General features: G+C 39.2%; 1 protein-coding gene across 4 annotated transcripts in view; it reads left to right on the forward strand.

Moving 5' to 3' along the window:
• The window catches only part of DOCK4 (dedicator of cytokinesis 4), a 351,745-nt gene that overhangs the window by 205,947 nt on the left and 123,069 nt on the right, over positions 1–22,729 (forward strand). For all 4 annotated transcript variants that reach the window (XM_056573904.1, XM_056573906.1, XM_056573905.1 and 1 more), the window contains exons 25-27: positions 1,555–1,689; positions 9,655–9,753; positions 16,594–16,688. In XM_056573904.1, the coding sequence (XP_056429879.1) occupies positions 1,555–1,689; positions 9,655–9,753; positions 16,594–16,688 (329 nt within the window). The remainder of the gene's footprint in view (positions 1–1,554; positions 1,690–9,654; positions 9,754–16,593; positions 16,689–22,729) is intronic.

Genomic DNA, 22,729 nt, shown 5'->3' on the forward strand with positions numbered 1-22,729 from the left:
TTATAATGTCAGCAGAGAGCACTGTGCTCGTGATGTCATCAGAGAGCATTCCAAAAAAAAGAATTTCCTCTGTAGTATTCAGCAGCTAATAAGTACAGGAAGAATTACGATTTTTTAATAGTAGTAATTTACATATCTGTTTAACTTTCCGGAGCCAGTTGATTTAAAAGAAAAAAGGTTTTCACCGGAGTACCCCTTTAAGCCTTCCAGTACTTATCAGCTGCTGTATGCTCCAGAGGAAGTTGAGTTATTTTCTGTCTGACCACAGTGCTCTCTACTGCCACCTCTGTCAGTGTAACGAACTGTCCAGAGTAGGGGCAAATCCCAATAGCAAACGTTTCCTGCTGAGGACGGTTCCTGACACGGACAGAGGTGTCAGCAGAGAGCACTGTGGTCAGACTGAAAGGAACATCTCAACTTCCTCTGGAGCATACAGCAGCTGATAAGTACAGGTAGGCTTAAGATTTTTAAACAAAAGTAATTTACAGATCTGTTTAACTTTCTGGCACCAGTTGATTTGAAAACATTTGTTTTCCACAGAGTGCCCCTTAAATAGGAGTCTGCAAGTGTGCGGGGGAGTTTTCAGCAAGCCCTTTCATCTTAAAGTGCATGACACCCCTGTCACTTTCATATCATGTCATTATTGGTAGCATACTAGAGCCATGTCAAATTCATTAGTAACGTTTGTGCTGATTAAAAGTAAGAAAATAATCGACATATTCTGTGAGGACTAAGAGTACCTGTCATTGTTTAGACCTCTGCTGATCAGACGAACGAGCCCAGAGAAGTCTGGGCTACCGCGCACTCTTCTCCCTGCTCTGTGTCACATGATTGAGGCACGCTCCAGAGACTTAAAGAGGTACTCCGGTTGAAACAATTTTTTTCATATCAACTGGCTCTAGAAATTTAAGCAGATTTGTAAATGACTTCTATTAAAAAATCTTAATCCTTCCAGTACTTATCAGGGGCTATATGCCTCAGAGGAAGTTGAGTTGCTCTTTTCTGTCTGACCACAGTGCCCTCTGCTGACACCTCTGCCCGTGTCAAGAACTGTTCAGAGTAGGAGCAAATCCCCATAGCAAACCTCTCCTGCTCATGACTGTTCCGGACATGGACAGAGGTGCTACTTAACTTCGTCTGGAGCATACAGCAGCTAAGTACTAGAAAAGGATTAAGATAAGTCCCATTACCAGGGTTTGAATTTACAAATCTGTTCAACTTTCTGGCACCAGTTGATTAGAAGAAAACATGTTTTCCACCGGAGTACTCCTTTAAATTGTGAGTGTGTCTTGATCACGTGACACAGAGTCTGGAAGAATGCGCTAAGCACAAACTTCTCCCAGATTGTTTTTCTGATCGGTGAATGTCTGAACACTCAGACCCCCACCAATCAATACTTTAGACATGTCACTAGGACATGTCATAAGTTTTTTCAAATGACAGTGGCCATTTAATGGACACTTATTCTAATTAAAGTATCTGCTTGTTTGTAGGTTTTTTTGTTACTTATCTAGCCTTTTGAACATTAAAGTCTTATACATTTGTTATATGTAGGAAAAGTCTGCAATGAAGGAAATCGATGTGATTGTGAACAGCTTGCTGGATATTTTATTAAGGACTATTTTAGAGATTACAAGTAGACCTCAACCTTCAGGCTCTGCAATGAGACTTCAGTTTCAAGATGTAACTGTAAGTATTTGCCTTGGCATATAGGCAGTTTACTGTAATATAAATTCTTTCTTACTCTGTTATAAACATGTGGAACATTTCATAGTCTTCGTAACCGGTTCTCCACCGGAAAACATCTTATCCCATTTCTAAAAGATAGGGAATATAATGCCTCCACGGCTGGGGACCTCCGCGATTTCCAGGCCAGCAGCGTCCGTGTTAGTGCCATTACACCATGCCCCCTCCATTCACGTCTATGGGAGGGGGCGTGACGTCTAGTAAGTAGTCGTCATGCCTCCTCCCATAGACATGAATGGAATGGGCGCCGTGGCTGTAGTCTCCAGTCATCAGGCACGGAGCAGAGTTCGCTCCATGCACCGGAAGACTGGGGTGCTGCAGCAGAGATTCCTTGGGTCCCCAGCGGCAGGACCCCGGCGATTAGATATCTTATTCCCTATCCAAAAGATAGATGGTTTCTGGCGGAGTACCCCTTTAACCCCTTAAGGACCCAGCCCATTTTGGCCTAAAGGATGTTTTTTCCTCCTCGCCTTCTAAAAATCATACGGTAACTCTTTTATATTGTCATCCACAGACTAGTATGGGGGCTTGTTTTTTGCACAACCAGTTGTCCTTTGTAATGACATCACTCATTATATCATAAAATGTATGGCGCAACCAATAAAATACTATTTGGGGAAATTGAAAAGAAAACTGTATTTTTGCAAATTGTGGATGGTTTCATTTTCACACTGTACAATTTACGGTAAAATTGACATATGTTCTTTATTCTGTGGGTCAATACAATTAAAATGATACCCATGATTACATACTTTTCTATTATTGTACCGCTTTAAAAAAATCACAAACTTTTTAACCGCATTAGTACATTTAAAATCCCTTTCTTTTTCTGACACATAACTTTTTCATTTTTTCCTATTAGCAGCGGTATGAGGGCTCATTTTTTGCACTGTGATCTGTAATTTTTTGATACCACATAATACCTTTTTTTATAAAAAAAAATTTGGGAATAAAGAAATACAAAAAAGCTTTAATTTTTTTTACGTTCAAACCATTCACCGTACAAGATCATTAACATTATATGTTAATAGCTTGGATATTTACACACATGGTGATACCAAATATGTTTATAATTTTTATTTTATTTTTTACACTTTTTGGGGGTAAAATGGGAAAAAGGGACAATTTTTATTGGGGGAGGGGATTTTTCAATTTTTTGTAACTTTTTTTATATACCGTACTTTATTTTATTGTTACACTTTAACCTCTTAGCCTCCCTGGCGGTATGATTCTGTCTGGAAATTTGTACCAAAAGCGGTACAATTTTTTGCACTGAATTTCACATCTCCCCCCGCCCATTTCACATCTCCCCCGTCACATTCCCCCTCCCTTGTCACATTCCCCCTCTCCCTTGTCACATCCCCCCCCTTCATGTCACATTCCCCTCCCCCCTGTCACATTCCCCCCCCTGTCACATTCCTCCCTCTGTCACATTCCCCCCCCCCTGTCACATTCCCCCCCCCCCTGTCACATTCCCCCCCCCCCGTCACATTCCCCCCCGTCACATCCCCCCCCTGTCACATCCCCCCCTCTGTCACATCCCCCCCTCTGTCACATCCCCCCCCTGTCACATCCCTCCCCCCCCTGTCACATTCCCCCCCCCCTGTCACATTCCTCCCTCTGTCACATTCCCCCCTCTGTCACACACCCCACCCCCCCCTGTCACATTCATCCCCCCTTGTCTTGTTCTGCAGCAGCATACACTGGGTTTGCCGGGCAGATTTCAAACCTAGTGTATTTGCTGCAGAACAAGCCCTTTCCCCTTCAGCCAGTCACTGGCTTTACACCACTGCAGCCTGTGATTGGCTGAAAAGGGAAAGATCCTAGAGGATGAATAGTGAAGAGAGCAGGGACCAGAGCTCACAGAGGGGAACGGCATCTGCAGGGACCGGGATTAGGTAAGCAAAAGTTTTTTTTTTATTTTACTCTTTTTTCCTTTTACACTTAGCTCAGTGTTTTTCTAACAGGGTGCCTCCAGCTGTAGTGAAACTACTACTCCCAGCATGCCCGGACAGCCTTTGGCGGTTAGGGCATGCTGAGAGTTGTAGTTTTGCAACAGCTGGAGGCCCCCTGGTAGGGAAACACTGACTTTTAGTATTTTTCTTTACCTGCTCTGGCCGGCCCCCGCAGCGGGAGCCGACCAGAGCAGATAATCGCATGTTTTCCCGGGGGCCGCATCACTATATCGCATTGCTTTTGCGATATATCGTGCAGCCCGGCCGGGAACTTTGCAATTCTACCCCGAGCGTGACTCGGGGTTACCGATCCTGGCAGGGAAAATTAACCCCGAGTCACGCTCGGGATTACCGATCAGGAGGTTAGGGATGCAGGGCGTACCTGTACACCTTGCGCCTGGTCCCGATCAATAACGCGGGGTCACGCCGTGGCTAATAGCGTACGGCAGTGATCGTTGTGCCGCACGCTATTAACCCTTTAGACGCAGCGATCAAAGTTGATTGCCGCATCTAAAGTAACAAAAATACACTACCAGTTCAGCTGATCCTGACCATTGCGGTGAAATCGCAATGTCACGATCAGCTAGAACGCGAGCGGAGGGTCCGCTACATGCCTTCGGCGCGTCCGATTGGCAATTGATTGCTCCAAGCCTGAAATCCGGACTTGAGCAATCGACCGCTGATAACACTGATCATTGCCATTTTAATGCATGGCAGTGATGTGTACAGTGTTATAGCCACTAGAGGGGGCTATAACATTGCAAAAAAAAGTGTGAAAAAAAAGTTAATAAAGATCATTTAACCCCTTCCCTAATAAAATCAAGAATCACTCCCCTTTTCCCATAAAAAAAAAAAAAATTGTAAATAAAAATATTTGGGGTATGACCACGTGTGGAAATGTCCAAACTATAAAAATATATTATTAATTAAACCGCACGGTCTATGGCGTGCGCGCAAAAAAACTCCAAAGTCCAAAATAGCATATTTTTGGTCACTTTTTATATCATGAAAAAAATGAATAAAAAGTGATCAAAAAGTCCTATCAATACAAAAATGGTACCGCTAAAAACTTCAGATCACGGCGCAAAAAATGAGCCCTCATACCGCCTCATACGTGGAAAAATAAAAAGTTATAGGGGTCAGAAGTTGACAATTTATAGATTTCCGTGCATGTAGTTATGATTTTTTCCAGAAGTACGACAAAATCAAACCTATATAAGTAGGGTATCATTTTAATCATATGGACCTACAGAATAATGATAAGGTGTCATTTACAAGAAAAATACACTGCATAGAAAAGGAAGCCCCCAAAAGTTACAAAATTTTATTTTTTTTCTTCAATTTTTGTCGCATAATGAATTCTCTTTTCCGTTTCGCCATAGATTTTTTGGTAAAATGACTGCAACAAAACAAAGCCAAAATATGGAATTTTAGGTGCAAAATTGAAAGGTTTATGATTTTTAAAGGAGGAAAAAACAAAAGTGCAAAAACCTAAAAACCTTGAGTCCTTAAGGGGTTAATAGGGGACTATTTATAGCAATCACTTGATTGCTAATACTGTTCAGTGCTATGTATAGGACATAGCACTGATCAGTATTATCGGCGATCTTCTGCTCTTGTCTGCTCGATCTCAGACCAGAGCAGAAGACCCCTGGAGACGGACGGAGGCAGGTGAGAGGACCTCAGTCCGCCATTATGGATGATCGGATACCCGCGGCAGCGCTGTGAGCGATCTGATCATCCATGTTAGTGACCTCATTGCCGCAGATGCCGTGATCTGTATTGATCACGGCATCTGAGGGTTTAATGACACATATCAGCGTGATCGCTGATATCAGCCTTTACCAGCGGGTCCTTGGCTGCTGATAGCAGCCAGGACCTGCCGCGCATGACCTGAGCATCAGTTTGATGCTCGTGGTCATGTATAGGACGTAAATGTACATCCTGATGCATACCACCGCATCAGGACATACATTTACGTCCTGCGTCATTATGGGGTTAAGTTGGAATGTGCATTTATCTCGTGCTGTAAAAACATATTTAGGAATTTTTCCTTGTAAGAACTCAACTAGTAGAGTTTAGGACCTCTATGGTTGATGTTGATTTAAAAAGAAAGTTTATTCTAACTTTTGTTAAAATGGAATAACATGGGTCGTTTGTCCTTTTACAACCCACAATACAGTTTTATTTCACTTAATTATTTCACTTATTTCACTTAATTAAATATTAACCTGTTGGTAACGGAAGGTGCTCTCAGCAGCCAGGACCCAGGGTTAAAGCCGGGCCCTGCTGATCGTGCTGATGCCCTGCATTAACCCTTTAGACGCCGTGATCAAACTTGATAGCGGCATCTAAAAACAAAATTAAAATGTCTCAGCAACTCAGCGGAGCTGATAGGGACTATTGCGACAAAACCACGATGTCCCGATTGAGAGGACAGCGGGGGGAACTCGCCTGCTTCCTCGCTGTCCGATCGGTGTTCTGCTGCTCCATGCCTGCTCAGCAGGCTGGAGCAGCAGAGCACCGATAACATTGATCAATGCTATGCTATGGCATAGCATTGATCAGTATATGCAATCAACAAGAAAAAAAGACTGTTATAAACTTTTTTTTAAACACTTTATTAACCTCTTCCTGTTAAGTTTGAATCCCCCCTTTTCACTTTTTTTTTTTTTAAATAGAATAAAATAAAGAATATAAAGGTACCATCGCGTGCGTAAATGTCTGAATTATTAAAATATATTGTTAGTTAAAGCGCATGGTTGATGGTGTACACGTAAAAAAAAATACCAAATTCCAAAATTGTGCATTTTTGGTCACTTCATACACCATAAAAAAATGTATAAATAGCGATCAAAAAGTTCCATCAAAACACTAATGGTATCAATAAAAACTGCTGACCACGGTGCAAAAAATGAGCCTTCATATAGCCCCCTATACATAAAAATAAAAACGTTATAGGGGCCAGAAGATGACAATTTTAAACATACTAATTTTGGTGCATGTAGTTATAATTTTTTTAAGTAGTAAAATTAAATAAAACCTACATAATTTGGGTGTCCTTGTAACCGTATGGACCTACAGAATAAAGATAAGGTGTAATTTTTACCAAAAAGTGCACTGCGTAAAAACAGAAGCCCCCAAAATTTACAAAATGGTGTTTTTTTTCTTCTTCACCCCACAAATTATTTTTTTGTTTTGCCACAGATTATGTTATATAATAAGTGATGTCATTACAAAGTACAATTGGTGACGCAAAAAACAAGCCCTTATATGGGTCTATAGTAGAGATGAGCAAACTTACAGTAATTCGATTCGTCATGAACTTTGCGGCTCGACGGTTGCTTACTTTAGCCTGCATAAATTAGTCCTGCTTTCAGGCTCTCCGGTGGGTTGGAAAAGGGGGATACAGTCCTAGGAGAGAGTCCTAGGACTGTATCCACCTAGGACAGTAATACTGTATGTTTATCATTATATGACCTCTTTCTGTGTTTCATCTATATGTACAAAACCATGGTGAATGTCCCCACACCCTGCAGTGACATGACTTTACTATGAATGCAACATCACTGCATTCTAGGGCACATTGTTTTTGCAGGTTGGCTGGGTTCTCGATTTTAAGCATCATATATATTTTTAGGGGTCAATCCCTTCTTCACAAAATTAAATAAGTCTGGCCACTGACTTGGTAAGTGCATTATTTATATTTTATATGTTTATCGTACCAAGTTTTCTCATGATACACAAGATAAATTACTGCAATTTATGCTGTACCACCTTTCTACACACATATATATATATATATATATATATATATATATATATATATATATATATTTTTTTTTTTTTTTTAAAGATAGGGGTCAGTAATATGTAATTTTCCTAGTGGTTATAAATATTCTAGTGGTTATAAACTACTTTATATTTGAACTCTATTTGAGAAGTTTAACCCATTAGTGATTGCCCAAACAGTTCCTTACAGCGTTGACTGAGGATATATTGGTCTTTTGTGACAGGATCGTGGAAGCTTTACTGTTAGAATGACAACTGGGCCCCTGCGCTAACTGTCAGAAATGAAGAAACATTGCTTCATGGCAGTTTAGCTTGTTACATGCCACATGCAACAGAATTGTGGGGCTGTCAAGTAATTGCCAGTATGTGGCAAAAAAAAAAAAGACAAAACAAATATGTATTGAGTCCAAAATAATTGGAAAAAAAACTATACATATTTTGTATTGTCACATTGTAATGACCCAAACTATAGAAATATATTAATGTTTACCTAGCATGGTAAATGCTGTAAAAAAAACTAAATCAATGTAGAAATGGCAGAATTTTGTTAATTTGACTTCTACAAATGGAAAAGCTAGCAGTCAAAATGTCATATGTACCTAAAATTATGGTACTAATAAAAACTTATGTTTTTTGAAAGTTATAGGTCTTAAAATGTGATAATACATTTGTTTATTTCTAAGTATTTCAATAGCAGTACTAAAACTTAAAAAAAAAATTACTTTATAAATTTGGTATCTATGTATAAACTATGAGTTCATTGAGGAATCATGTTACATGCTGCCCATAGAAGTCTATGGAAAAGAGAGGTGTTTGCTTCAGAGTGAGTACTGCTCTATAATGTCTTTCACTGCTTCTTCTAAATGGCGGGCTTAATAGATATAGGGGAGCAAGTTCCCCTCTTTTTGTGTGTGCAATGTGTGAGAAATAAAGTAGCAACAAGTCTCCACTCACATTTCTGGGGCAAAGATAATTAAAAATGAAGCCTGCAGAGGGGAACACTGGTGAAAATGTTATGTACAAGATGGGCAGAAACTGTTCTTCTACACAGAACAGCTTATCCTGAAAAGTCACCTGAATTAGGTAGGTAGGCATTAAACTCCCAGTTCCATGACACATTATGCTATAGGTGAGTGTGATGATTCTTTTATACAAAAACTTAAACCTAAGATGTAAAATAAAACTGAATATCTTTGTGTATGTAAAGATTAATGCTACAGTCATTTTTGTGATAACGACAATAAACATGTTAAAAGTGTAAATATATATATACATATATATATATATATATATATATATATATATATATATATATATTTTTTTTTTTTTTTCAAAATCTTTTTTTCTTTGTGATGAGACACTATGAAGAGCATCTGGTTGCCGGTTTCAGCTATATTGTTGGCAGTGATGCTGCAGCTTTGCTGACTGTTCAAAAATTTGTCATGTTCTTCCCCACAGAGCCAATTAAATGTCAGTAAGTTCTAACAATATGTCCTTGTCATTCTACAGCTTGTATAAGCATGCTGCAAAGTACATCACTGTTCTCCAATTATAGCTATGTTTCTGTTATGGGGTGGGGGGTTTAGTACTGTGTATCTAAGAAAGAAGTTGTAATATTCCTATGTAGTGAAAAAAATATATATAGGAGATTCATAAAATGATACCCTTTTTTTTTATCCGTAAATCCAAAAATGTAAATGAGACTACTTTGTGCACTTGGGAGATGGGTGTAATCATTGTACCAACAAGATAGAGCCGGTGACGCTGTCCAATCCCCTTGCCGTCCAGCACATTGGCTCACATGCCGACACATGACCACTGCAACCAATTATGGGCCTCACTGATCACCTGAAACACTACTGCCATCACCACTAAGTGATGGGTTCCATAATGCCAGTAGTATTATGGCACATGACCTGTGAAGCCAGTGAATAGCTGCAGTGGTCACATATTGGTAAACAAATTAGTAAACAAAGGCCAGAGTTCCCTCTGGGTCGTCTGTACTGGTTCACTACAGTGCAAGTATAGGTTTTATATTATTTTATTATATTTGAGATTCCTAAATAAAATTTCTTCAGAGTGGATAACTTTAAGTTCTATGAATTATCTATAATAGAATTATCTATCAGCTTTTTGAATGATATTTTTATTGTTATTTCAGGGTGAATTTGTTGCATCTTTGCTGTCCCTGTTGCGACAGATGACTGACAGACACTACCAACAGCTTCTAGAAAGCTTCAGCACAAAGGATGAACTTCGGGTAAGTCATTTAATAGGAGTTTTATCTAGATGACTTTCGTATCTCCTAAATAATAGGAAATGGATGCTTGAAAGAATATCTATGAGAGGAATTCATAAATATTTGTGCCTGACGCATAGTGGCAAAGAGTCACAAATCTTTGTGCAAAACATGGTGTGCGTAACTGTCACTTAGAGGGTGAAGCTTAACCCTTTAAGGGACAGAGCCCTTTTTCACCTTAAGGACTGAGCCCTTTTTTGCAATTCTGACCACTGTCACTTTATGCATTAATAACTCTGGGATGCTTTTACCGTTTATTCTGATTCCGAGATTGTATTTTCGTGACATATTCTACTTTAACATAGTGGTAAATTTTCGTCATTACTTGCATCCTTTCTTGGTGAAAATCACAAAATGTAATGAAAATGTTGCATTTTTCTAACTTTTAAACTCTCTGCTTGTAAGGAAAATGCATATTCCAAATAAATTTTATATTGAGCCACAAATACAATATGTCTACTTTATGTTGGCATCAGAAAGTTGACATGTTTTTACTTTTTGAAGACATCAGAGGGCTTCAAAGTATAGCAGCAATTTTCTAAATTTTCACGAAAATTTCCAAATCTGAATTTTTCAGTGACCAGTTAAGTTTGAAGTGAATTTGAGAGGCCTTTCTGTGAGAAATACCCCATAAATGACCCCATTATAGAAACTACACCCCTCAAAGTATTCAAGTATTTAGGTGTTTCACAAGAATGGCAGTAGTAAATTTGGGTAGCCGTATTAGTTCAGTGATGCAAATCAAAAAATGTTGCAGTATCTTGTAATTCCTTTTTTATTAGACTAACAGAATTTTGTAGAGAAGCTTTCGGGATTCCTCCCTTTATCAAGCAAATATAAACTCACAAGCAGAATACACAGGTTACATCTTACAAATGTGCAGGGGTTAAGACAATAGATGTGGAGAATCCACACTAAGATCCTAAATTGTCCTGCTATAGAAACATAGACTGAATAGATAAGGATGAGAAAAAGGGGGAGGGAGGGGGGGAGAGACTGGTAATTAAGCAGGACAAAGTGACATGCAAAAGAGAATCCAGTACAGGTTATCAGAAATTTTGATACTGAGATAAGAAGCTCAAATCCACATTGAGTTCCCTGTTTTTCGAGTCAAAAAACAGTAAAATGTTGGCTTCAAATGTCTTTCTCTCTTGTGTGTTTTTGAAATTCCCTCTCAGTATCTTGATTGTAAGGTCATGTAATGGAGTGGCCTGATTGGGTAAAATGGTGTCCAACTGGGGTGCAGTAGTCATTTTCTTTATGGCGGTTGATGGAATGTCTGTGTAGGTTCATCCTTTCGTTGAGTTTCCGTCCGGTTTCCCCAATGTAGCATCCCATGTCACACTTGGTGCATTGTATCATGTAGACCACATTTGGGGATGTGCAGGAGTATAGTCCCCTAATGTTATATGTCTTGTTGTTGTGGGCGGCTTCCATCTTGGTGCAGATATGTTGGCAGAGTTTACAGTGAGGTTTGGTGCAGGGTTTGGTCCGATTGTCTGTGTCTGTTCTTTCTATTGGTAATGCTCTGCTGACCAGCTTTTGTTGTAAATGGTGTGGTTGTCTGATGGCCAAGATGGGAGGTTCAGGGAAGATTTATTTTAGCATCTAATCTTCTCTTCAAGAATAGCAGCAAAGTGGAAGAGAAACATCAAAATCTGTATTTTTTACACTAACATGTTTTTCATTTTTAAAAGTTGTATAAGGAGAAAAAGCCCCCCCAAATTTGTAGCCCAATTTATCTCACGTATGGAAGTACCTCATATGTTGACATAGTGCTCATGCGTATTTGAGGTCTAAATTAAGGATTTGCATAGGGACGGACCCGAATGCAAGAATTACACTTGCCTCCGATACCAAAATTACTCTACGGCAGTGTTTCACAAACAGGGTGCCTCCAGCTGTTGCAAAACTCCCAGCATGCCTGGACAGTCAATGGCTGTCCGGCAACACTCGGAGTTGTTGTTTTGTAACAGCTGGAGACTCCGTATTAGAAACTGTGCCGTACCAGATGTTTCTCATTTTTAATGGGGGGGTGGGGATGTAAATGTGTAGGGATATCTGTATATCTAGTGTTTTACTTTTTATTTTGTGTAAGTGTAGTGTAGTGTTTTTAGGGTACATTCACATGGGTGGTGGTTCACAGAGAGTCTCCCGCTGGGAGTTTGAGCAGCAGTGGAAAATTTGCTGCATCTCAAACTTGCAGGGAGAAACTCACTATAAACCCCCGCTCGTGTGAATGTACCCTGTACATGGGGGGGGGGGCAAACATATAGCTGTTGCAAAACTAAAACTCCCAGCATGCCCTTTGGCTGTCCGTGCGTGCTGGGAGTTTTTAGTTTTGGAGGCACACTGGTTGCAAAGCACTGAGAGTTTGTTACTTAGCTTTGCAACCAGTGTGCCTCCAGCTGTTGCAAAAGTACACCTCCCACCAGTACAGATAGCCAGAGGGCACGCTGGAAGTTGTAGTTTGCAACAGCTGGAGGCACACAGGTCGCGAAACACTGAGTTCAACTCAAAGATTTGCAACCAGTGTGCCTCCATCTGTTGTAAAACTCTCAGCATGCAGTGACAGCAGAAGGGCATGCTGGGGGTTGTAGTTATGCAACAGCTGGAGGCACACTGGTTGCAAAACACTGAGAGTTTACTTAACTCAGTTTCCCCAACCTGTGTACCTCCAGCTGTTGCAAAACTACAACTACCAGCATGCATGGTCTGTCAATGCATGCTGGGAGTTATAATTTTGCAAGAGCTGGAGGCACATGGGTGTGGAAACACTGAGTAAGGAAACAGACAAAGTTTCCCAACCAGTTATAGTTTTGCAACATCTGGAGGGCTACAGCTTCGGCACCACTGTATAGTGGTCTCCAAACTGTGGCCCTCCTGATGTTGCAAAACTACAACTACCAGCATGCCCAGACTGCCTTAGGTTGAACTTGGACTCTTGTCTTTTTTCAAACTAAGTAAATGAAAATCATTGAGGAGTATCTTATACAATGCCAGTCAAGTTTGGACACAGCTTTTAATTCCATGTTTGTTTGTTTGTTTTTTTATTTTCTAAATGGCAAGGTTATATTAAAGACATAACAATTCTGAAGAAACAGATGGAATTAAGTAGGAAGCAAACCTGAATATGTTATAAAGTTTTGATTTGTTAAAGGGGGGGGGGGGGCTTTTGCTTTGATGACAGCTATGCACCCATTCTCTAAAGAATGGTTTTGAGTTAACAGTTATGACTTGCCAAGAGTCAAGAGTTTTGTGGAATCTCTTGCCTTCATAATTTGTTTGAGATCATCAGTTGTGTTCTGCTGAGGTAGGATTGGTACACAGTTATATGCAGCATTTATTACTTTTCATCTACTGTTCTAATCCACATTATGGAAGAACCACTGTGGTAAGTCATACGACAGTCCATCATTATTTTAAGACATGAAGGTTAGTAAGTCCGGGAAATTGCAAGAAATTTGTAAGTTTCCTCAAGTACAATCATGAAAACCATTAACACTATGATGGAACTGGCGCTCATGGGGACTGCCCCAGGAAATTAAGACCAAGACTTACCTCTGATGTAGAAGATAAGTTCATTAGAGTTACCAGCCTTATCCCCTATCCTTAATAGGGGATAAATGTGTCATGCACCACCGTACCTCTTCAAAGGGGTACTCCGGTGGAAAACTTTTTTTTTTATTAAATCAACTGGTGCCAGAAAGTTAAACAGATTTGTAAATTACTTCTATTATAAATCTTAATCCTTCCAGTACTTATTAACTGCTGTATACAACATAGGCAATTCTTTTCTTTTGGGATTTATTTTCTGTCTCGACCACAGTGCTCTCTGCTGACACCTCTGTCCATTTTAGGAACTGTCCAGAGCAGCATATGTTTGCTATGGGGATTTTCTCCTGCTCTGGACAGTTCCTGACATGGACAGACGTGTACTGGAAGGATTAATCTTAAAGAGTACCCCTTTAAGCTTGAAAAGGATAACCCTTAGGGACAAATGAATAATGGAGAACGAGCCAGCAGTGAGGAAAATTGGTGAAAAAGGCCATATATAATGCACAAAAATAGTGTCACTCCATATGTACACGAGAGCTAATCCTGAAAAGTTAACTGTAAATATAATGTACCTTTTTCACCATCTGTCTCAGATTTTTTATTTTGTATGTGGAACTATAATGTTTTAAAGATTTCACTATGTTTTTAATCATTATAGCTCCACATACGAAATAATCCAAACTCTCACAGAGAATATCACTAAATCCTCTATTACTGTAGAACCTTTAAATAAATAGATATTATAGATAATATTTTAGATGTTCTTGTATGGCTTTCAGGCTGGACCACTAATGGAAAGAATATGTTATTGCTTCATTGCTTGGGTTTAAAATAACTGTCTCACTAGTAAGTCTGTCCTCAGTGTCCACCATTTAAAATCTGTACTTCATATCAAATGATTTCCTATCTCAGCACTTGTATATGAAGATGGTGTTCATCAAAAATAAATAAAGACTGCGGCATGAAATATGTGAGAATAATTTCCACAGAGGTCTTTTAAGTGGTTGCATGAATACTGCACTTTTTGTTGAGTACTTTATTATTTAGTACTTCGCTAATGAAGAGCACATTTTCAATTTATAATTAACTGCTAAGACATAAGCCTTTTCAGAAAACCCATGTAATTCAATTAGATAGTACAATTTCAGGTTTTATCCTTGTTTCCTTAAGTGATCAGGACCTTATGCAACATTGACATAATTCATATATTTATTATCATCATAACATTAATCCTTACACATAAGAGATATACTTTCTTGTGCTTTGATCAGAATGTCTTTCCTGAGAAAGAATCATATGTCGTACCCAATTATTGCAGAATGCTTAAAAATATAGCAACAACAAAGAAAACTAGAAGCGAATAATATATTTTGCTTAATATGTTTCAGTAGGTTTAGAGACAGTATTTTTAACAATAAATGCACAGATTATTTATACAAATGTTTGCTGACTTTAGAAATAAGGAAGCGTATATAATAAGATAATTATATATAACCAGTCCTCCAAGGATTGTGAGAAAAAAGGATAATGAGAAAAAGAAAGAAAACAAAGAGAAAAAGAATAGGAGAAAAAAAGGAAGAATATATTAGATAGGAGAAAATGGTAATGTAAGTGATAAGATTAATAATAGATATAAATAAATAAGTAAATTAGATATATAAATAAATAATTGTAAGTAGAACCTGAATCAAGGGTAAAGATAAAATAAGCAGATTTATTGACAAAATTAGATCTCTCATCTGGGCAGGGCCCTTGCACCAGATGTTAAAAATGGTAACCTAAAAGATATATATATATATATATATATATATATATATATATATATATATATATATATATATATGTGTGTGTAACTATAAAACAACCACCTTAAAATACTATGATCATAAATGTATAGTTTGTGTATCTTGAAGAATCCGTAGATGGAAAAGTCTTGTATTAGAGTAGCACAGTTCAGGGAGCGATATAATGTGCTTAGTTGAAGAAGCAAATAATGGCAATATGATTTCAATAGCGCTAGATGGTACCTGTATGCCGTTGATAAAGTTCCACTTACTAGCAGTACGCAGCCGGCGTCCTTAGGAGTGGTAATCTCGCGGTGAGGGTATGTGTCAGCGCTGGCACGGAGTGGCGTCTGGCCTCTGTTCAAGTATGCAGTCCCGGTAGGGTAGAGTAGATGGTCCCGGCAAGGTACAGGCTGGCATGGTGGTGCGTCTGGCCAAAGGTCCCTGGCGTCCTCGTGTTTTGGAGAGCGCGCGATCAACAGTGGTCCCAAAAGAGGGGTATTGCAGCGCTGCCCAGACTAAAGGTGGGCTATGAAAGTCAAATAAGGTGGCTGCAATAAATAGCAGATTAAAAAACAAGGCTATACGCATTTCAAGACGACTGTCTTATTCCTCAGTAGCCATAAAACAATGAATATCATTGTTTTATGGCTACTGAGGAATAAGACAGTCGTCTTGAAACGCATATAGCCTTGTTTTTTTTTTTATTATATACGCTTCCTTCATTAAACTAGGTCTTTTGGGATTTAGACCAATCCAGTTAACTTCAGGATAGCCTACCTGAGTGAGCTACACATACCCTCCTTATATATATTTGACTTAAGAAATAAACTCATCCATAAGAAAGCCAAAGTAACCTGTTGGTTTTCTCCCACTCTAGCCTAGCCTGTCTCCTATTAGGTAGGTTCAGAAGAGAAATTAAATGTAATGCCTTGTAATGCTACCAAAATATGTACTGAAATTTAAGTGGCAACATTAATGTAAAGATATGGCATTGTAACCCTTTGACCACATCCACTGTGACTAAGCAGTGGCCACAACACACTTGGTATTCTTCGTGGCGAACCACTTGAGTAAGTGGTTCGCTCTGAAACATGTCAAGTCCTCTCTGTTCCTGTATTAAGAGTGTTTGTTCATTAAATAATCCTTCAAGTGTGATGGTATCCTTGGATTGTTGGATCATTTTTCTGTAGTAGTCACAGAAGGGATAGTATTTGAAAACTGACAAATAACAACTTATTCTCTTATTTGTTCTTAATAACTTACTTTTCGTTTTGTACCAAACTTTGTTCTTGTTTTGTAATAATTTGCAATATGAAAACACTGTAGTCAATTTTCTATAAGCTAGACTATAATACAAATCACAGTATGCTGGTCCTTATTTGTCCTCCTAGCATATGTGTCATTATGAAAAGGCATATTTTGATTGTGTTTTAATATGTATCCTCTTCATTTGTAGGACTTTTTGCTGCAAATTTTTACAGTATTTCGTATTCTTATACGACCTGAAATGTTTCCTAAAGATTGGACTGTTATGAGATTTGTTGCCAACAAGTAAGTAGCTACAGTTATATTTTTTTTAAAGGTAACCATAAATGATCTAACCATTCCCAGGCATTTACCACTTGGTACACCAAAACTTGTTTACAGTTTTGCTTTTTAACTATACATAACAGATCTCTCTTTAGAAAATTAATCTGGCACTTAATAAAAGGTGGCCTACAGTACCTAATGTCAGACTGAATGTATGTCGGCATCTGCCATAGGGAGTGTAGAAGCATCAGGCATATTGTATTTCAACATACCTGAACCTTTGCTCTTTTAAAAGATAAGTATAGATCAACAGTGTCTGCAGACAATGATTTTTAAGTTCACCTTAAGATGTCATCAGTTGAAAAGCATTTGCTTATTCATTGGCTCCTTACTTTTATATGGGGCAATAATCCTGACTGTGTATCCGATAAATACCGCGTGTAAAAAGCCATTAAAGAAAAACGGTCAGCCTGTTCACCCACACGAAACCCAATACACTGGGTTATAGTGTGGGTGAACAGGATTCTAACGAGGGGTCACTTACTTATTTTGGTCCACTGGCTGCCAAGATATTTTACTGTAAAATTCTGGTATTTCTGCCTTCCGAAGTGAACATCCTAAGCCCGCCCCCGCTATTAGCATATTCATTATCTTCAACTCCACGTCCTAGTGACGTGGAGTCACAGGTCGTATGAGCTCAGCACCTTGTCTGCAGAGCACATGCACCAGAAGATTTTAAACAGCAGAGCGCTCTCCTTACGCAGAGCTCTCGCGTCATCAGGAGAGCTGTTTGAAATCTTCCGGCGCATGCGCTCTGCAGACAGAGGGCTGCGCTTACGTGACCTATGACTTGCACAGAAATTCCGCTTAAAAAAAAAAAGGGAAATTCTAATTGGTGGTTGTCATCCAGCAAAAAATAAAAAGATAAAAAAAAGTTTCCTCCTGTATTCCAAGCGAAAAATCTGAACTGAATTCCATGCGAAAAAGAAACGTAAATTCCGTGGCAGAATTTTTAAGCGAGAATTCCTTCCTCAGTGTGAGCATACCCTTAATGGCATTTGTTTGAACTTGTTATCAGTATAAAAGACACCTGTCCACAACCTCAAACAGTCACACTCCAGACTGTCGAAGGACACCAGAAACCAAATTGTTGACCTGCACTAGGCTGCGAAGACTGAATCTGCAATAGGCAAGCAGCTTGGTGTGAAGAAATCAACTGGTAACAATTATTAGAAAATGGAAGACATACAGGACCACTGATAATCTCGATCTGGGGCTCCACGCAAGATCTCACCCCGTGAGAAATGATCACAAGAAAGGTGAGCAAAAATCCCAGAACCACATGGGTGGACCTAGTGAATGACCTGCAGAGAGTTGGGAGCAAAGTAACAATGGCTACCATCAGTAACACACTATGCCACCAGGAACTCAAATCATGCAGTGCCAGATGGGTCCCCCTGCTTAAGCCAGTACATGTCTGGGCCCGTCTGAAGTTTGCTAGAGAGCATTTGGATGATCCAGAAGAGTATTGGGAGAATGTCATATGGTCAGATGAAACCAAAGTAGAACTTTTGTAAAAACTCAACTCGTCGTGTTTGGAGGAGAAAGAATGTGGAGTTGCATCCAAAGAACACCATACCTACTGTGAAGCATGGGGGTAGAAACATCATGCTTTGGGGTGTTTTTCTGCTAAGGGACCAGGATGACTGATCCATGTAAAGGAAAGAATGAATGGGGCCATGTATTGTGAGATTTTGAGTGAAAACTTCCTTCCATCAGCAAGGGCATTAAAGATGAAACACGGTTAGGTCTTTAAGCAAGACAATGATGCCAAACACACCGCCCGAGCAATGAAGGAATGGCTTTGAAATAAGCATTTCAAGGTCCTGGAGTGGCCTAGCCAGATCTCTAGATCTCAACCCCATAGAAAACCTTTGGAGGGAGTTAAAAGTCCATGTTGCCCAGCGACAGCCCCAAAACATCACTGCTCTAGAGGAGATCTGCATGGAGGAATGCAACAACAGTACGTGAAAACCTTGTGAAGACTTACAGAAAACGTTTGACCTCTGTCATTGCCAACAAAGGGTCTATAACAAAGCACTGAGATGAACTTTTGTTATTGACCAAATATTTACTTATTTTCCACCATAATTTGCAAATAAATTCTTTTAAAATCAGACAATGTGATTTTATGTATTTTTTTCTCATTATGTCTCTCATAGTTGAGGTATACCTATGATGAAAATTACAGGCCCCACTCATCTTTTTAAGTGTGAAAACTTGCACAATTGGTGTCTGATTGAATACGGTACTTTTTTTTGTCCCACTGTATTTATGGGTGTAAAAATGCTGTCCCTGCAGCTTTTGCCTGTGTGAAGGGAAGTGAGGGCAGGACAAGCAGGGCTCTGTGCAGGCTCCTGACTTGTAAATCATCCTGCTGTGTGAGGAGGGAACATGTCACAGAGCCTCACTGTGCATTGCCCTGCTTGTTCTCAGTACACAGAGCTCTGCTTGTCCACCTCCACTTGCTGTATTTGGTCTCTGCACAGAGACACAGCTGCAGGGACAAGACACCACTTTTTCACCTATAAATATACAAAAAATTTTTAACCAATGTATATTACAAATATACATATTGGCCCGGATTTACTATTGTAAACCAGACATGTTTTGTCTGGTTGTGCGCCAGATTCTGGTGCATTGCACCAGAAATTCTGTCTGCGCCAGAATTGAAATAATGCTGACTTACAGCTCTTCCTCCCTCTGAGGATGACCTAATTGCCTGTGTCCGTGAAATTCGGTCTCTGGAATCTCTTACCAGCCTCTTTGCATGACACAGTGCCTTTGTTCCTCTCAGTCTGGGAGCCATGGGACCGTTACACTGATCGACAACCCCCATGAACATGTTCCTCTCTACTTTCTCTACCTTTCTTTCCCTGTTTTTTTCTTCTCTCTGTTGGTTGTCTTTCTTTGTGATAGTTGTCTTATTTATGTGTTCTTTGTTTTCTTTGTGGGGATTTATCCCCTGGTTGTCTTGCTGTCTGTTCTTGGATTTTGTTCCTTCCCCTCCCCCTTGTTCTTGTTGGTCTTGCCCAGGGGCTTGATTGTTTTGTTAAGGCTCAGCTTAGGTCTTATTGGAGGTGGGTGTGGAATACGTAATGCCACTGTTCTTTATTGCACATAATATCTGTTATGTTACCTGCCTCTTGCCTTTTTTGGCCCCTGGATACTTTTGCAATATTTTGCCTTATTGTTATTCCTTTTTGCAATGTGTAAATACTTTAATAAAAATTTACAATTGAAAAAAAAAAAAAAAAAAAAAAAGCTGACTTAGTCTCCATCTTACTGAGAGAAGCCGAAAAAGGTGCTTGGTCACTGGGAAAGTAGGCGTGGTTGCCAAAAGGGGCGTGTCCCTGACATTTTCACAAGAACATAACATATTTACTAAAGATTCCACAGAAAATGTAGTGGATTTGAGCTGAGAAAAACTCCACAGATCAGAGCATGTGTAAAAAAGAATTAAAAAAAACAAAAAAAAAATGCTAAATGTAGGAAGAAGTGCAAAATGTAGGGTAACCTTAGTGAATACCGTGGAAAAAAATTGTAGGGAATTAAAACCCACAAAGAAAACTACACAACACTCTTAGTAAATCAGGGCCATGATGTTAGTATCTATTCTATCTTATATAAAAAGTTTTTGCAAATGACAGGTACACTTTAGCCAGTTGCCTATAGCAACCAATCGAGTGGCTTCTTTTATTTTTCAGAGGCCATTTTAACAATTGAGAGAAGCAATCTGATTGGTTGTTATGGGCAACTGGTCCACTTTTCCTATGCAAAGGTTTTGATAAATATCTCCCATTGTTTGTAAATTACAGGCAAATAATAATTTGCAGACTAATTTTAAAAATAAGCAAAGGAAAATGTCCAGCGCCAACTCCTTGCCAAATGTTGCACTTTATTAATTGAAACCTCGGTACACAGTCAGTATGGATACAGGTGACACGTTTCGGCCCTCACCAACGGGCCTTAGTGAGTTGGCGCTGGACATTTTCCTTTGCTTACTTAAACTACGTTGGTGGAGTCTGCACCTGTCTCTGTGCAACGGTACAAGTGGGTGAGCTGGAACTTTGTATATCTTTTATAATTCTAAAAATGTATTTAACCACATTGGACTTGTTCATCCATTGTTGCCTGAAAAAAAACAAGTGATCTGCTGTATTCATGGGGAAAGGTTGTATGTGTTAAAGGGGTATTCCAGGAATTTTTTTTTAGCTGAATATGCTACAGGGGCTGTAAAGTTAGTGTAGTGTAATATAGTGTCTGTACCTGTGTGTGACGGCGGTCATGCAATTCTTCTGCGATTTTTGCCCCAATATTTATTTTTAACAGCCTTCAAAATGACTCAGATTTTGAGTTTTCTCAGGATGCAGTGCTTCGAGACGTGACATCACTAGTCAGGTATGCAAAGGGAGCCTATCCTGCTTCAGTGAGTGGAGTGACTGCTGGGTGTGAGAGAGATCATTTTGCAACAGCTGTTGGCACCCTGGTTAGAAAACACTGGTCTTTTGAATGGAATGCAGCTCATTTGTGTTTCAATGGGTGAGGTAGCGGATGTGTGGGAGGGATGAAAGAGAGACCGAACTCCAACAAGAAATATCCAGTTCATAAAAAGATACTCTAAGTGTTAAGGTCATTTCACAACATTGCCATTTAGCCCCAAGACAAGCGCAGATCCTTCCTAGGCCATGTCCATTACTGTCCGGCAGGTGCGTACTAAAATCACCGTATGGTGGATGAACAAGCATTCAACTGACAGCTGTGTAATCTTACTGGATGTATGCCAAGCTTAAGTTCCAAAAATTTTTGTAATTTTTGCCCACTTTAGCCTGTCTGGTCATGTTTTTAGCCTTCATTAGAAAAAAAAACACAGCTTTTATCTAGTTAGTTATACAAGAATACATGCAATCTTCCTTTGCTTCATTCTCAGAGGAAAACAAAGGAAAGCATACTGACAACACACTGATGCTAATCAGTCAAGTTTCATCTGCAGCTCCACAACTTGTCACAACATGACAATCCTTTTTAGATTTTCCCAGTTTTGCACAAAATGCTGAATAAATTGAATGTTATTTTATATAATACAGTAGTGTTTTTTTTTTGTTTTGTTTTTTTACTATTGTGTCTATCGACTTTCTATAATACATTGTGCAATTACATCTTGTTTGAAACCTTTGTTCTTACTGCACAGCAGATCTGAATAATCTAGGGGACAATTGTTGGAACAAAAAGATTTTCTAAAGAAAATAGTTTCGGCCTCATAAGACCCGATGTCTTCTGGTGACCTGCCAGGTTCTTTGCTGTGTCCCTTCAACCTCATGGGTTTTAATGGGGTTTTACCATTTCAGCTAATAAAGATTATGAATTAAATAAAACTCCATTATGTTTTCTCATATAACAAAAGGTTACCCAATTAGGAAATATAGGTAAAAGGGTTTTACCCTTCCCCCAACAAGGACGGTTTTATATAAGAAAAAATAACCACTTAAAAATGTGGGCTGGCAGGTCCATAAGTTAAAATCAGTGGGTAAAAGAAGAGGGAAGGAAAGAGAAAGGAGATAAACGGAAAGAAAAGACTGTTTTCTACTTTTTAAATTTGAGCCTTTGATACCAATTTATAATACTGTATAATATGCTTCTATTACTTTCTTGCACTACTTTGTCAAATTTTCATGCACAGGAATTACACTCAGAAGTGCTGTAGTGCAATCTTTTGATTTTACTGTTCCCAGCATTTGATGCATCCAGAGATAATATGTTATAAGTCACATGTTCTCCAGGGCTATGCTGCAGTGGGTGGAAAGATAGCAGGGTCGAAAGTTTTTTACTGAAGTAATATTATCCACCCACCCGCTACATCATATCCATGCCCCCTAGAGACCATGGGATTTATGACATGTTGTCTCTTACCGCATGGAATGCTGGGAAAGGTCAGACCAAAAAGACAGCAGTAAAATAAAATAACTTGCACTGTAGCGTATCTAGGTGTTGGTCCCACGCAT

Source organism: Hyla sarda, chromosome 4 (genome assembly GCF_029499605.1).
Source record: "Hyla sarda isolate aHylSar1 chromosome 4, aHylSar1.hap1, whole genome shotgun sequence".
Taxonomy (NCBI): Eukaryota; Metazoa; Chordata; class Amphibia; order Anura; family Hylidae; genus Hyla; species Hyla sarda.